Source organism: Rattus rattus, chromosome 15, assembly GCF_011064425.1.
Source record: "Rattus rattus isolate New Zealand chromosome 15, Rrattus_CSIRO_v1, whole genome shotgun sequence".
Classification (NCBI taxonomy): domain Eukaryota; kingdom Metazoa; phylum Chordata; class Mammalia; order Rodentia; family Muridae; genus Rattus; species Rattus rattus.
In genome coordinates this window covers 70375848-70393195 of record NC_046168.1, presented here as the reverse complement: position 1 = coordinate 70393195, position 17348 = coordinate 70375848, and the positions used below count along the sequence as shown (strand labels likewise).

At 40.2% G+C, this 17348-nt stretch overlaps 1 protein-coding gene across 5 annotated transcripts in view; it reads left to right on the top strand.

Moving 5' to 3' along the window:
* The first annotated feature begins 768 nt into the window (after positions 1 to 768).
* Positions 769 to 17348, top strand: part of Csnk1a1 (casein kinase 1 alpha 1) — a 33144-nt gene continuing 16564 nt past the window's right edge. For 2 of the 5 annotated variants that reach the window (XM_032886012.1, XM_032886011.1), the window contains exons 1-5: positions 769 to 1400; positions 1943 to 2049; positions 13173 to 13299; positions 13967 to 14065; positions 16402 to 16485. In XM_032886012.1, coding sequence (XP_032741903.1) covers positions 1278 to 1400; positions 1943 to 2049; positions 13173 to 13299; positions 13967 to 14065; positions 16402 to 16485 — 540 coding nt within the window. In that variant the 5' untranslated portion in view covers positions 769 to 1277. The remainder of the gene's footprint in view (positions 1401 to 1942; positions 2050 to 13172; positions 13300 to 13966; positions 14066 to 16401; positions 16486 to 17348) is intronic. The other 3 variants (XM_032886013.1, XM_032886014.1, XM_032886015.1) reach the window with 2 other exon arrangements.

Below are 17348 nucleotides of genomic sequence, written 5' to 3'. Positions count from 1 at the left end.
CGATGTCGGTTTTATTTTGTAATATTCATTTGTACCTTTTGCATTAATAATGTACTTCTCGACATGATCCAAGACGAAACTGCTTCTTTGAAGGATGAGTATAGCAAATTTTATTATGCGCAAATTTATTGTCAAGTTTTTCTGTTCATAATGAAGTTTCTATTAGAATTGCTCCTTTCAGATCAAGTGTATTCAAAGGAATACGAACAGACACAGGGTGAGACTAATACCAGGTTCTTCATGCTCCCTTAAAAAATGGGGGAAGGGGAATTAGCGACATTTCACGGAGCCCTGAACTCTTAATTACTAATAATCAGTAGGAATCTGCCACTTCCTAAACCCAGCTCGCCCGGCGCAGCTTTTCTCATCAGAGGCCACAACCTATTTCGACACACTGTGCAGGAAAAGGACGGCTCCAGAGTGACCTGAAAAAGGATCAAAGGCTATAAACCGCTTCAAACGCGGAAAAAGGATCACTCAACTCCCAAGGAGACCAGAAGCTTTCATTGGCCACATTTGAAAAGAAGGTGACTCCCTAACGCGCTCTCCTGACGCATAGCAAGACACTGCCCTCGGGGTCCAAAGTGATTAACAGGTAGCAAGAGTAGAGCCGCGGACAGCCGGAAGTGGAAGTGAGCTCGGGCGGGGAAGAGCACAGGCTACACCAGACCTGCGCAGCCCGCAGGCATCTCAGTGCGCAGGCGCACCTGGGCGTGGCTGGGTGACGCTGGGAGCGTGGGTTGCGACTCTCGCGGATCCGGTTCCGCCCTCCCTCTTTCAGCCCACCCTACCGAAAGAGCGCCCGAGATCCCTTTCCCAGAGTGCTCCGCGCCGTGAAGAAGCGGCTCCCGGGGACTGGGGGCATTTTGTGTTGGCTGGAGCTGGAGTAACAAGATGGCGGCATCGGCGGAGTGACGGGTTCCCTCCGGGCCGGAGCCGGCGGCAGTGGTGGCAGCGGTACCGCCGCCCTAATTCACCGCGCCCCTTCCCCAGCCCGCGACGTCGCCGCGAACAAGAAACAGCGGCGGCCGCCCAAATAGCAAGTGGCCGAGCTTCAGCAGCCGCGACCACCCTTAACTAACTGCGGCCTGGCCCTCAGCGAGCGGCGGCGATCCGGCTTCTCTCAGCCGCCTTTGCGCTCTGAAACGCCAACAAAGCCTTGGTTTTAGGTTGCCTGCCGCGCTCCTCAGATCTGCCGGGTGGAACAGCCCCGGAGGCTTCCATCCTCTTCCAGAGGTGTCGGGGCTTGGCCCCCGCCTCCATCTTCGCGTCTCAGGATGGCGAGCAGCAGCGGCTCCAAGGCCGAATTTATCGTCGGTGGGAAATACAAACTGGTGCGGAAGATCGGATCTGGTTCCTTCGGGGACATTTATCTAGCGATCAACATCACCAATGGCGAGGTAATCACCCGGTTCTGGGGGAACGTTAACGCTGGGCTTTTTTTCACCCCCAACCCCCCTAAGTACTCCAAACCTTCCCACTGCACGCACGCACGCACGCACTGGGGAGTCCAGAGCGAGCCAGTTTTCCTGGCTTAGCAGCCTCCCCCACTATTTCCCTAAAAAGGAAAAACCCGATAGAAAGGGAGGGTAAGCTCTGAGGCTTCCCACCTTGTTCAAAGTATTTCATTTTAACCGTTATTTAAGAGGAGAAGGGCGAAGTCGTGTATGATCGCCATGGTTTTCTTTGTATTTGTCAAATTTAATCTGGGGTTCTTGTTCCAGTTAGAACAGTTTCCTTTAAAAAGTCTCGCCTTACGTTCCAAGGTTGCCTGTTTTCTGGATGACTCCTTTTGTTTCACTCACTTTAGATTTAGAGGACATGCCCGTCTCTTCACGTCCTCATAGTGGCAACTGGAAGCAAGCATTGCTAACATTTCTCGTTTCCCAAGTGAGTTTGAATCCGTAGGGATTTTGATACCATCGTCCCCTTTCTTCTGCAGGAAGTGGCAGTGAAACTAGAATCCCAGAAGGCCAGGCATCCCCAGTTGCTGTACGAGAGCAAACTGTATAAGATTCTTCAAGGTGGGGTTGGCATCCCTCACATACGGTAAGAACCTTGAGCACGTAGTCGATCGCTGGGAATTGCGAAATGGTGAAAGGGGTTGAGGCTGGTAATTGGACCCGATGAATCGGTCTTGGTACTGCGTCCTCCAGATTCCATAGTTAACCGTAATCGTTGAGTAATTTTTAGTTCTCCAACTTAGTTGAAATTTTGTTGTACTGCTGCATTCAGCTTCTGTCATTTTTCCGCTTCCTGAGGCTTTCGTTTGCAGTTAACTGTGCGGGTCGTCTTTGGTCCCTACGCGGAAGGGTTGGCTTTTTGTTATTTTTAAGGAGGTACCTTTGGTGTTAATACGTTTGTCCCCTGAAGTGGTTTCGAAGGTGTGGATGTGAGTGAGTTTGGTCTACTGGGGTTGCTATCGGAACTGGTTTGGGAAATGGCTGCTCTTTTGTTGTGTTTTTGTTCCAACATGTCTTCCTCCTCCGCTTAGAAAATGGCGGAGCGACGTGACTCAACCCCCATATTCCTGCCTTTTTCTCAGCTTGGAACCACAAAATAAGCTTCCTTTAGCAGCCTTAAATGGATTAACCCTGAAAAGCCGAGAATTGAGTTTCATAAGGCCATGAGAATCTGGGAAGGAAATGACATGACAGTATGTGATCTCTGTAGCAGATGCAACATAAACTTGGGACATTTTTACTCGTGTAAAATTCTTACTATCCCTGTCCAATGTACTCATTGCTTTCTGCTTCTGTGAATGGCAATGTTTGATATGTTTCGGTTCCTACAAACTTTATGTGTAATTGCAAAGGCAGCTTTGAACAGCACCAACTGTTGAAATCTGCTGGTCAGCTGAATAAAAGAAAGCTTCGCTTGATAACAGTTTGATAAATAGTTTGAACCTGTTGAGTTATTTTGTTGGTAACATTTAAAGAGAATTAGAAGGGGCTCAATGGTAAATAGAAATAATCAGGGTAAAAACTGCTCTTTGAAATATTTTAATGTTATTGGGATAATTTTAAATTTTGATTTGAAATTAACCTTTTTTAAGATTAGTTTTAAATCTCAACTGTTTCGTAACAGTACTCAAAGATAACATTTGCAGATAGAAAAATAGTTGAGAATTAAATGGACTGCTACATAACGTATTCTCTCTTCTGTCCCTCCCTCTCCTCTAACTAGAATGGGCTATATAGACCACACACCCTGGTCCTGGAACTCACAGAGATCAGCCTGCCTCTGCCTCTGCTTCCTTAGTGCTGGGAATAAAGGATTGCACCACGCCTAGCCTTTTTTTTTTTTTTAAATAGAAACATTTTAATAAAGATGTTGGGAGATAAATAACCACCAGTCATTTGTAAATGAGCTCTTTGAAAAAAAAAATCCAGATTTATGTGGCAAAAGATTGCAGTGAAATTGGAGGTCTAAGTTTGAGTTTCTGAACACTTTTTGTCCCTAATATACATGGGGGGAAATAAAGCCCTTGGCCTCCACTGATTTGCTCTTATTACCATTGTTTTTCCGGGATTTCTTAGAAGTACTATCAGCCTGTATCAGGTCATTTGTGTTTGATTCTTTTTGTATGTTGCCTTCTGTTGAGAGAGTTGTAAATTTCAAAGAACAGGCATAGCATTTTCAATGCTAAACAAATGCTAATGTGTTGTTTAGTCTAGTAGCTTATTTAAGGACCTTGCAGATACAGATCATTAAGGGCAGTGGGTAGTATTCTAAATGAGTGGATGAATAAATTAACTTGGCAGCAGACTAGTAGGTGCCTACTATAAAGTGAGTGCAGAGAGAGTTAAGGCCTTAGTAAGCTTTCTGTGGGTGTGGCTAAATAGATTAACCTGGCTTTTAAATTAAGGCTTCCTGGGAAAGGAATGAGATTTCAGGAAGAAAGCTTGGTGGACTGGTTGGGGAGGGCATCCAAGAATAGATGGCTTCTGGGAGTGGTTCCTAAAGCAGAATGTGGTAATTAGGTAGGGGTGGGGAAAGTGTACAGGGATACTTAGCAATGGGAGCAGTAGGGGAGCAGTAGGTACATAGAAACAAATGCAGTGTGTTAGGTTTTGTTTTTAATCATCTTTGAGACAAGGGTCTGATTGTAGTTTCTAGCTGGCCTCAAACTCAGATTGTTTTATCTTTCTAATGCTGGTCACCCTGGCTGGCCAGTTCATTGGTTTTAAAGGGAAGTAGCATTTTCCCATTCTTTTTGTATATTGCTCAGTATTTCTATGTCACTTATGCATAATAGGTAGGTAGGTAGATAGACAAACACACACGCATATAATATTGGTATTTACCAAGTTGGTGCTAAATAGAGCAATATGGGGCTGGAGAGATGGCTCAGAGGATAAGAGCACTGACTGCTCTTCCAGAGGTCCTGAGTTCAAATCCCAGCAACCACATGGTGGCTCACAACCATCTGTTTGGGATCTGATGCCCTCTTCTGGTGTGTCTGAAGACAGCTACAGTGTACTTATATATAATAATTAAATACATCTTTAAAAAAATAGAGCAATATGTTTTATCCATTAGTTGATATTTTATAATTTAAAATTTAAATTTTCACCTCATTGTACCCATCCCCCTTTCATACTTAGGTTTGTGTACACAAATATATATAATCTGTTTATAAGATTGACTTTAAGATTATCTGGTATATCCTAAAAGAAACTCAGTTCTGGCCTACAAAGGTGGTGGCCTCCCTCTTCCTCTGTACTTTGAGGGACTTACAGCCACTTAGAAGTCTAGCCTCAAGAGTGAAATATGACATTCAGTTGTTGGTACAATAAACTAATTCCTTTGGCTTGTGGAACATCTGGAAGCCCATCTAGAATTGCCGTCTCCTTTATATTCCTGTTCTGTGTGCTGTCCTCAAGTCAGTTCACTTCCTCTAAGGGAAAAGGTTTAAATAAACAGGAAGATTTCTTACCTGAGTGGAAACAGTTAGGGATTGGATATTTGAGCTCTATATCTGCTCAAGGCCCTTGAAGCTAGGGTTATCTAGAGTTGGTCTCTTATCCTCTTTAAGGCTCATCAGCTTCCTCATCTATACAGTTAAAAAGTTACTAATTTATTAATGTCTTTAGTTTTGTTGAGGGTAGGGAATGTTGAGGAGGCTCGACAGTGAAGAGCATTTAGGTCTGAATTGAGTTCCCAGCTCCTGCTGCTCTCCCCTGTCACCCAGGCATTTGCGCTCACTCACATGACACACATTCACATAGTTATACCATTTCTTACTCCCAAGGAAAAAATGTTTGGGAAATGTATTTTTCTGGGAAAAGAACTCCTTCCCAGTTATTTATAGTCAAAAGTTTTGGTGTGAATAAAGATTTCCTATTTAAAGTGTTTTGATTGCTTAATTGCAGACCTCTCAGTTTGTAAGACCTGCTTCCAGGTGGTAATTAGAAGCATTCTCTTTGTCAGAGTGTGGTGCTATGTCAAAGTCATACCATAAAATGTGTTTTTATGAAACTACCTCCAAGACTTACCATCTGCTTCTGGCAACTTTTAGGTTAACTATTTAGGAAGACATTATAGTAAAATATACTTTTATAGGAAAATTATGTATAAAAGGTGTTTTGGATACGGGAAAATAAATTTTACCTGTGTTTTTCAACCACATCTTCCTGCATTAATTTGTATTTATATTTATGAAGCATTAGTTATTACATTCACTGCTAAAAGGAGTTTAGACAATTGCAGTCTTAAACTTTTGCTTTCAAGTATATATGTTGTGAATAAGGTTGTAATGTTAGAGACGAAAACATTTGAAAGTATTATGAAAAGTGACTTTCAAATTGTACCTCAGTTCAAGTATACTAAAAATGCTTTGTATTGCTAACTTGTGGGATGGTGTTTTGAATCGACAAAATGTGAGAGCATGAGAGAACATATGATACAAATTAAACCTTGAGTTCCTAGCTCCATGTTCTCCTGAGAGCCACTATTGCCTCCATGTCAAGGTCATATCATGCCTGCACTACACTCCACACCTTTATTTGATACTGAGAGAGATATACTCTCTCATTCGCTATCCACAGTTCTTATGTCTCTATTCACACATAATTAAACAAAAAACAAAATCTAGCTTAGAGTTGTATGTCAGTGATGAAACACACGCTTAGCCTATGGGACACTCTTAAATTTTAAGTACCAGTATTCCAAGGAACAATATAGCTAGGCTTGGTGACTCATACCAGTATTCCCAGCATTTCGAGCATTGTGAGGCCAGCCTGGGTAACGTAGCAGGACCTGTCTGCAAAGAAAAAGAAAAACATGTATAGACGGAAGGCTAGAATCTGTTGGCATCCTTTGGAGTCAGGGTCTTACTGTGTAACTTGTCTGACCAGAAACTCACCTTCTAGATCAGGCTGACCTTGAACTCATATCCTTTCTCTAGGTGTTGGGATTAAAGATGTTTGTTCCCCGGTACTTTTCACTAATTCAGTCTTTAAAATAGGTTATTAAGTAAGTTTATTAAGTAAGTTACTTGAATATCTTTCGTAGCTACCAGTGAATAAATGACTGCTTAAAACAATGCTCTTTGGTTAAGGCTTAGATATATTTATATATACTGAAGTGCAAAGATGCTAGTGTTTGGTTGAATTAGTTTTAACAAGTGCATGCCCTTACTGAGATATAAGAATTATGTATAAACTACAATCTGTGGCCTTTTTAGGGTAATTTTTATATCATAGTTGTGTGTCATTTCTTCTGAATTTAATGAAAGTACTAACAACAAGAAAGCCTTCAGGTGGCCAGTGTGCTTCTCTGTAGAGGTTACCTGACAAAATAACCAGGTGGTCGTGATGCTCCTGTGAATAGTGATAGTTGATAACTTTAATTTGATTCTCCCTAGACCTAGAATATTGCCATTCCCTAGTCTCAGTGACCAGTGAGTGGAAATGTATTGTAGCTGTTTTCATAAGGATTTTGAAAGTGCCATACAGAAAGAATTTGTTGAAAAGCATTAGATACTAAATGAAGGCAAAAGTCAAACTGCATTTTTGATGCAGGAGGTTCAAGCACAGCCTGAGCTACAGCGTTCAACAATAACAGCAATACAGCAATAACCTATCAAACAGAAAAGAGCTCAGTAGTTAAGAATGTGTGCTCTTACAGCGGATCTGATTTATTTTCTCAACACCTATTTTGGGTGGCTAATGACTAACTCCAGCTCCAGGAATTCAGCTCCTCCTCTGTGATCACTCCACGCACGATTCATATAAACGTTTTGAAGAAATGAATAAGATGAAGAGCAGGAGTCACACTGTTCAGGCCTTATGTATTAATTATCTCTTTTAAACAAGAGGCCTACGAGTTAGGAGTGTCGTATAAAACTAATATAGTATGTGACAACAGATATTTAAGACCTCATAGGGTGAGTCTGATGTCAAAAATACAGGAACAGCCATACTATGTAGGGTTTTAATAACTTGCCTGTCTGCTCAACTAACTTATCCCCATTTTTTTCTGAACGACAGATCAGTAAGACCTTGACCTTTGAGTTGGCTCATGCCTTTAATCCCAGCACTTGGGAGGCTGCCTTAGGTGGGCCTCCAGTTTGAGACCAGGCTAGTTCCAGGCCAGCCAGGGCTATCCAGAGAAACTGTCCCAGAGTTTCTGTACTCTTTATGTGCTGCTAACCTCATACAACCAAATGGTTTGGTGATTTTTGTTGTTTGGTAAGGGGTATATCTAAAACTGAATTAAAAACACTTTTTCCTGCATTCCTACAGTGCTTTGAAGGAAGAACTTGGTCTTGCTGATAGGGTCAGCATAGCCTTCGGGGATAAAGAAGCTCTTGATCTGACTTCATTGTATGTGTCTGCTTTTTTATCCAGCTGTAGAAATAAACACTGTACATAGAGTGTATGGTTGGGTTCCTTAGCTTCTCCAGTTCTAAACTAAGATTGGGCTAATGCTCTTTTTGCCTTGAATACTGTTGTAAAGAAACCATTGTATTGTTATGTCAAGAACCAGGTGTGATAGAACACACGTGTAATCCCAGAATTCTAGGTCAACCTGGGCCACAAGTGATACCTTGTCTTTTTTTTTTTTTTTTTTTTAATTAAAAGATCTTTAGCTTATTATAAGTTTAATTACTATCTTAGTTATTTAAAATTTCCAGGTTAATATCAAGAGGCGGTTGCTGCTTTGGGTATTTGAGTGTGGTGTGTAATTTTTTTTTTTTTTTTTTTTTAAGAAAATGGCTACAGTGGCTGAAGTATAGGTAGCATTAATTGCCCATGTTTAATTGGCATTGCCTTTAAATGTACAGTGGAGAAATCTACAAGTGAGCTTTATCTGGCTTATCTGAGATTGAAAGGCTTGGAAACAGCTTCACTCATACTTCCTACTTGGTAAAAATGGAGGAGAGCCTTCTGGACTAGAGCTCATACTTTTACTACTATCATTTCCTACTTTTTCTTTCCTTCACATTATTTTTGGTTTGTTTTGTTTGAGATGGGGGTCCTACTATGTAGATAAGGCTGGCCTCTAACTCAAGATCCACCAACCTTAGCATTCCTAGTGCTGGCATTGAATGTGAGCCTGCGCCACAACTCCTGACTTCCTTTTTCTGTTCTTCATTATGCCTGTTATATATTAGTTGGAACTGGTTTTGTGTGGGGTCTGTTGACACTGACTTTAAGTTATTCCTAACACCAAATTGTACTTGGTGAAATCAATGTTCCAGTCTTGAACTTCTGTACTTTTAATTCAGAAATGAATATTAGCTTTAAATCTATAGTTGAAACTGTCTCAGTTAAGTTAATATACTTAAACTTATAAGCATGCTTAATATAGCATATCTAAGTAAGCTGTATATAAAAAGCTCTTTTTGAGCGCCCACTGTGTAACAGTGAGTTTAAAATAGGCACACTTCGATGAAGAGTCAAAAAATTTGTTTGTTTTTTTTTTTTTAACATGTGTCATGAGTCAAGCATGTGGCACCAGTAACTTCCTCTGAAAATTCACACAACCATGTCTCGGTCTCAAAATAAGATTGAATGTGTAAGGGCATGAGAGTTTTCAAGAGGATAATATATAAGAGAGAATAAGCTTCAAACTGTACCTAGAGACACTCGGTTGCTTTCATTGGTCAGTGTCTTATTTAGAGGTGGCTGTTTCTATGACAAAGCACCATGACCAAAAGCAACTGGGAGGAGTTTGTTTTAGCTTAGAGTTCCATAGCACAACTGAGGGAAGTCAGAGTAAAGTTGGAGGCAGAAGTGCTCACTCGCTCTCTCAGACTGCTTTACAGCAGCATTTAGGACAACAGGTGGGACTTCAAGGAACGGCGGCACAGTCTTACTCACAGCCAGTCTAGTGGGAACATTTTACACATTGAGGTTCCTTCTTCCTGTGTAAAGCTGACATAAAAACTCCTTGCTGGCACAGTCAGACTTAAGGGACAGATTGCATTAATGTTGTCTGTTTGAATCTGGTGAAGTGAGCCTTTCTCAGACCTTAACGTGTGTAGTAATTAGCTACATCATACATGACATGGTGGAGAGATGGCTCACCATCTTTTCTTGGTTAAGAGCATCTGTTGCTCTTCGAGAGGATTGGAGCTCTATTCCGAGCACCAAGATGGCAGCTCACAGTCATCCATAACACACAACACACTCTCACTCTCTGTCTCTGTGTGTATATGTATATACATATATGTGTAGACATGTGTGTATCCGTATACGTACATGCAGAGTTGTTTGTCTTAACTTGGCAATCCTCTACCTCTGCTTCCTGAATACTGGAACTACAGGTATGGGCCACTGCTCAACACTGACATGGGAAACAGTTCCCTCACAGCCTCTCTCAATGTTAAAATTATGATCATGAGCCTCCATAAATACTCCAACTGTCTTTAAGATTTTATAACTTCTAATTAGAGTATAGGAAAAATATTAGAAATAACTTAAAATAACAATTTGCTAATGAAAAGTTTGAACCGTTTAATGTGTGTCTTATTTTGAGTACAGAGTTGTACAGTCATTACCATAATCCTGTTTTCGGATATTTTCATCATGCTCCTCAAAGATACCCTGAACCCATCAGCAGTTCTCTATTTTCTTGCTAGCTGCAGGAAACCAGCAGTTTTGTTTTTTGTTTTGTTTTGTTTTGTTTTGTTTTCCGGAGCTGGGGACCGAACCCAGGGCCTTGCGCTTCCTAGGCAAGCGCTCTACCACTGAGCTAAATCCCCAACCCCAAAACCAGCAGTTTTAGCTTCTGTGGTGTAGTTAGTTGCCTATTAGGAAAATACTGATCAGGACCTTGGACATAAGCCGTGGTAAAGTGCTTGCTGGGCATCTGGGAGCCCCTGGGTTTGAGCTACAGCACTCAACCAAAAGAAATGACTGTTAGTCACTTGTGATTGATATGCAGAAGATAGCTATATTTTCCACTTCCAATGAATAAATGTATTTTAATACTTGAATCTCTTGACCTTCAGTTGTCTACACTTTGCCCCATAGTACTACCACTGTTAGCAGTGTTTAAAGTAGTGACAACATGAACTGCCAAAAAAATTCATTCACTGTGGTTTTTGTCACATTTTAAGTAGTATAATAAGAGTGTGTTGCTTTAACCAAGAAAAACATTAGTAAAATAGCTGATATAAAATGGTTTTTTAGTGAATTAACTAGTGAATAAGATAAGGTAACCGATTCTTCTTTGTATACAAACCACACTGGTTACCTGCAGTTTATTGTGACCATTCATGCTTTCGCCTGACTCAGTAAAAGTAACTTTTTCTCAAGTAGAAATTGTCTGAAGCCTTCTGCATCCGTCTGCTAGCCTAGGCCTGATCCTGGAAGCATCTATAGCCTCTGTACAATCTAATCTAGGCCCAGAATGTTTTCAGCCTCTGAGAGCTGCCACCGAATAAATGCACTCTGCCATTCTTAGTTCTTTCTGAGCTCTGGCCGGCAGATTCAACTCTACACTGGCTGAAAACTTCTTTCCAAGCTGACTGAATCAGCCTGGCTTCTATCTTGTCCTCTCATGAATTGTTCTGCTTGGCCTCAAACTAAATCTAGCAATCTATTCTGACCTTCTGGTTCCTTCTCATTCTCTGGCTTATTCAGTCTTCATTTGTGTCTAGTTTGTTCCCTTCTGCTTTTTTTGAACTGTCTGTAAAGCCCTCCCAGTAAAAATGCCTGGTGTCCCTCCCCACCCAACCCCTACCACCCTCTCTCTGCATTGCCCCTCAAGTAGCTTCCCTTTCCTCGATTCCCATGAGAGTTGGGCATATCCTATTCTGTCAAATCTTAATCTGATGTGTCGTGGCACTTTGTCTGCCATTCAGGCATTTTCAGACATTGGTGCTTCCTTCTGCAAACTAAATCGACCTTCATTGTTTGGGATTAAAGGTGTATACTAAGGGTGTATCTATTCCAGCCAGAAGGATTAAAGGTGTATGCTAAAGGCTAAGTCACAGCACAACTAGAGACAGGCTTTTCAGTAAAAACACGATCTTGGTGTTTACAGTGAGGTCAAGCATCCTGCAAAAACTCTTTATAGTGTGATTTTTTTCTCTGACACATCTTATTTGACCATACATATTGTATAGTAAACAAATATAATTGTGAGAGAAGATATTATTTAATTTTGTCTTATTAGCTACTAAAAACATCTAATTCACACATGTGCAGTAGCTTGAATAGTATTGCAGGTTTTAGACTGATGAGAGAATTCAAGAGTACATAGCCAGAAGAAAATGTTCCACAACAATACCCTTCTACATCTTGGTCCACTTTTATATTCTTTGGGAATATTCCCTGGGTCTTGGAGAAGAAGATATAGAAGTCTCCATTTAAGGCCCATTTGCAACAGTTAATGTCAGCACTGTGACCAGTTAGCAGTCTCTGCATAACTGCACATAACCGACTGCCAAAAGAAGTCTCTGATGGCAACTGATGGCAGCACTGGTGCATGGACATAAAAAGAATATGTAGAAGGCATTCTGATCTGCATGCAGTCTCTAGTCAGCAGTACAACAGTGGGGGCTTCCCTAGCAGGGCCCATGAGTTCCCAAACCACAGGCTTTTGACCAAGTTCATAGTACCAGATGTGAATTACTGCCTGGGAGCATTGTATAGTGAAGTCTTCATTTCTTAGGTTAATACTAATGTTTGTAAGTCAGTGCTATTTATCAACAGTGCAGCATATTAGAGCACAAGTGTAAAAAAGAAATAACATTAAAAGACCTAAGAAGTAGTTTCCTAAATACCTGTAAGTAATGCTCCCCTTTTTTTGTCTTTTGAGATAGCATCTCATCTTACCCTGGAGCTTAGGTGAACTCAGCTCTACCTCAGGCTCCTGAAGGCTGGTGTTACAGCCAACATTCAAAGTTTTTATTTTCAACAAATCTTGGCTTTAGTTCCTATTTATATTTGAAACAAACTGAACCAGGTTAAGCTTTTTATGTCACAACAGTTCTAGTTTTCCTGGAGACAAAGGCTTGCTGTATACATAGCCCAGTTGGTTCCATATTATTTTGGAGAAGAATTTGTATTTGCAGACACTAAAATGTGAAAAACTTAGGGTGGTGATTTCTAGTCCTTGGGACAAGAAAAATTAACAATAATAGCACATGAGTTATTGGGGAAATTTACCTAATGTACAGAACAGGATAGTTAAACAATCCTTCTTGAAAAGATTAATCATGTTTGCCAATTAAAGTACAGTTTGGTGTGGAGGGAGTCATGAGCAGATGATAGGCCTTTCTGATGACTTGTAGGATGGCTGATGGAGCCATTTCCTTATTACAAAGAATTTGTCCAAGGTCCAGGGGAATGATGCAGAAGGCTACAAAATCTAGCTGTGCTGGTGCAGTCATTAGGTGGTTGTGCAAGAGGGAAAGGTCTATTCTGTTGCTCTGTATTTTCTGTGTAACAGTGTAGTCAATTATCCAGTTTGTTTTGTGACTGGAGGAAAGGTTATCTTAAATTAAAAGTATAAATCTGTCTTTGAGACAGCGCCATCTTAGCTGAGGATGGCTTAAAACTCACCAATTCTCCTTAGTCTCTCAAGTGCTGAGGTTATTGCGGGTGTGAGCTACCATGCCTAAAAAATGGTTTGAAGCCTTAACCTTAACAATTTAAATTTTATGATCTTAAGTGATGGTTAATGTTTTGTATTGACTCTTCTTGTTTTGTTAGGTGGTATGGGCAAGAAAAAGACTATAATGTGCTAGTCATGGATCTTCTGGGACCCAGCCTTGAAGACCTCTTCAATTTCTGTTCAAGAAGGTTCACTATGAAGACTGTACTTATGTTAGCTGACCAGGTATGTGAACTTTTGACAAAACAAGAAACAAAAAGGTTCTTAATAAAATGTCAGAATTTCATAGAACTGGGGTTTTATTTTTTTGTTTTGTTTTGTGCATGATGGCATAGACTCTAAAATCCCAGCATTCAGGAGACTGAAGAGGGGTTACCAATTCAGTTCCAGCTTGGATGGACTTTATACCAGATCTTGTTTATGACGATCAAAGAATAGCAAAGAACTTTTTTTTTTCTTTTTTAAATTAATAAGGCACCCAAATAACTAGCAATGAACCTGGACAAATTAATGCCTAGAAGAGCCAACACTCTAGTGAGGGGAAGACCAGCTAAAGTTGTAGCAAAGGCTTTCTTGCCGTGTAGTCCTTGGCAGTTACTCTTTTCTTGGTGTGTAGAGCCCAGAAAGATGTACCTGCTTTTGTCTTCTGAGTGCTGGGATTAGAGGCAGATGCCACCACATCCAGCAGCCTGTGTATTTAATCATTTCCACTCAAAACAGGCCAAAGGCCATTACTAGTTTAGTCCTGAATAGCCAGCAAGCTTGAAATAAATGAGGGGCTTTGTTTGACTTCCTGTAGTTCTAGTGCTGAGTTAAGGGATTTGACCTACTGCAGTGTTTCAGAATCTCAGCTGCTTCTTTGATCACCTGTTCTACCCTTTTTCTCTTTCAGATGATCAGTAGAATTGAATATGTGCATACAAAGAATTTTATACACAGAGACATTAAACCAGATAACTTCCTAATGGGTATTGGGCGTCACTGTAATAAGGTTAGTTAAATGCTCTTTGCATGAAAGAACAAAGAGTAAAATATTGATATTGCTTTGATAAACTTTAAATCTTTAAGAAGCCATAGTAAATTGAATTTGCTGTGATTTGCTTAAGAGATTGTGCTAGAAGGATAATGAGTTAACTATTAACTTAGTAACTTGAAATATCTTCTCTACAATTTATCCAACCAAGGTTAGTTTATTTATGTGAAGCTTTTTAATGAGCTTTAATCAACTATATTTAACTTGGACAATTGAATCTATTTTTCATTCACTTAAATAGTGAAAATACTTATATATAATCCTTCCTGAGTGAAACAAATCAGATATTTAACCTTAGACTCTAAAGTGTGGGTTTTGTAATACATGCGCTTGTGCCAATGTGGTAACCACCGACCCATTTTTCACTATGGCTGAGTGTGGTTGATACTGAGAATTCTTCACTCCTTGGATTGATGTATTTAAAAGACTAACTCTTGGGCCTGCTTCACAAGTGGCTTACAGTTTATTACTTACAGTTTATTACTTACAGTTTATTACTCGGGTTTCAGGTTGGGTGGGTTCTCCACCCCTCCTCCCTGCTGTTACAAGAAAATGCTGACTAGTGAATTGAATATTTGTAGAGTAAAACGAGTGCTTATTGGGGTTCCTGGTGATCATTCCATATATGGGGTGATTAGGTTGTGACGCATGATTGCAGTTAGAAACTAATGATATTGATTTTGTCTGCAATGCTTAGTCTTCTTGAGTGAATTGCTTTCTTTATTCCTTCACTGTTGAGCTCGGGCAGACAGGCAGCATTGGCAATGCACGAAGCATGCTCCGATCTGATGATCTCAGAAATTCTCAACTTCAGGACAAACGAGGTGGGGGTGGGGGGGCTTTTTATTTTGTTTGTTTGTTTTTTTGGAAGGAAACTTCCCATTTGTTAACCAGGTAGGGGATGTGGTGTTTTAGGTCCAGCTGTAAATGTTTACCTTTGTTTGCCTGTATGAATGCCAACTTGGAGCCATTATTAGAACTGGTGTTACTTGTTAATGCTAGAGATATTAATGTTGGTCTGACCAAGTTTTAGGAAATTAGATTTTTCACCGAATTTCATATATTGAATGGCTTTTTAGCCATATAATTTATCTTGCATCCCCAAATTGCATATAAAGAAACGTACCTTCTCTCTTTGAAGCATCCAGGTTCTTAGTTATTACTGTAAACCTGGTAATTGGTTGGAAAAAATATCGGTCTTAATTTTTCCTCCTGTAGTTTTGGTAGTTTGACTCTTCTTTTGGCCATCTCCCAGCCTTCTCCTCCCTGTTTCTTGTCCTTAAACACCCCTTATGCCCACGTGGTCCCTGTTCTGCATAGTGGCAGAGCAGTGAGTGCATGGTTTTTGCCCTTACTTTAAACAGTGGCCTAGATAGTAACACCTTCCACTCTTTCCCCTTCTTAGGAATAGTCTGTTTAACCATATAGATGTCTTGGGAAGTCCATGCTCCATTTTTAGAATCTGTGTCGGTACAGATAGTAAAACGGATTTGTGGCACTGCTTACCTGTAGCAGTTTTGAGAGAGACCATAGATATAAAGTGCTCTGTTTAAGTTCAAATATAAATGTTCCTCTTGGACACTTTAGTGTCTTGTTTCTGTAGTTGGTTTTTTTTTTTTTTTTTCTTTTTTGTTATGTTTTGTTTTGTTTTCTGTACTACTGTAGTTTGAAAGTGCCCATTGTGTAAGACTGGCTCCTTCAGTCAGCTTGTACCAGTAGATTTTATATGCAAGGGATCAGGCTTGATGGGGTGGGGGCAGCTTCCAAGTTTGGCTTTTGAAGTTAAATTTCTTACTTGGAAATTGTTCTGAATTTGATATTGGAGTAGCTACTCCAATCTTATTGAATTTGCTCATCTATTCAAGTAATCGGCCCTGCATGGTTTAAAAATAAATTTTAAGGTGACTAAATGCCTTCTACCTCTTCCTTACTGAAGATTTTTCCCCCCATTCATTCTTTTTTGGGGGAAGGGCAGATTGTGGTTTTAAAGATTGCAGATCCAAATTCCCCGTTTTTTAATTTAAAAATTAAAGAGCCAAATGTCACCATTGATATCCCTGTTTCAGGCAGTGACACAATCATAGTGGCATTAAAAATGAAGTATTTTAGAATTCAATGTTCTTGAGCATGTGATTTTTATTTGGAAAACAGAAGCTACAGTGCTTGGTGGAAGAAGGATGGCATTTGGCTACCCTGTTCTTTCTCTAATGCCTCGGTGTTGCCTGTCTGCGCCGGCCATTGTTGCAATGTACGCAATACTGTTTGATGCACTGCCACCTCTATTGTCTGTTCAGTGTTTAGAATCTCCAGTGGGGAAGAGGAAAAGAAGCATGACTGTTAGTCCTTCTCAGGACCCATCTTTCTCAGGATTAAACCAGGTCTGAAACTGTCTCCTATTCCAACCTCAACCCCAAATTCATGTGCTTTTCTTTCTTATTGTTTTATTTTAATTACCTTTTATTTAATTCTGGGGAATATAGATCTCGCTCAAGCACCTCTTACGTTGGCATTATTCAGACATACTTGGCAAACATGTAACATTACTAAGATATTTTCGTGGCTTTTGCTTAAAACTTTTAAAGCTTAGATCAAGCCTGAATGAAAATAGGATATTGTCTTTATTTTAGATTGCTAACATTGATGTGAGGAAATGCTATTAGTTTAGTATTGGAACCTTTACTTAAAAAATAAACCTGAGGTAGACTAGCTTTAAAATGTGTTTGGAGTCAGAGAACTTAGTATAGAAATTGAGTCTCACTGTATTGTAGTGACCGCTCCTCTGTACTTTCCTCTCCTTCCCTAAGAACCTCGGGTAAGTATAGTCAGGCTTCACAGCCAGTATTTCTCAAACTTGATTCTGAAATCAGGCTGTCAGTTCTTAGCTTCAACCAAATGCTTGCTTAAAAAGCATTCTATGATCTAGACTAAAAGGCACTGTATTCATAATAGAACGGTGACAATTTAAGGAGTAAAGAAACTAAATGGTCAGTGACCATTAGCAACACAGTACCTTAATATAGGACCTGAATTTAGATTTGGGCAGGACAAACAACTCAGTAAGTTAATTACTTTATATTTTATTTACTTCTCTAGAAGTTGTAGTCCACCCAACCTCACCCCCTGCCGTGTGAACTTGTTTGTTTTTGTTTTGAGGCCAGGTCTCTGTAGCCCAGTTGGCCTAAAACTTAATATGTACATGGGCTGGCCCCAAACGAGAGCCATAACACCTACCTACCTGTGC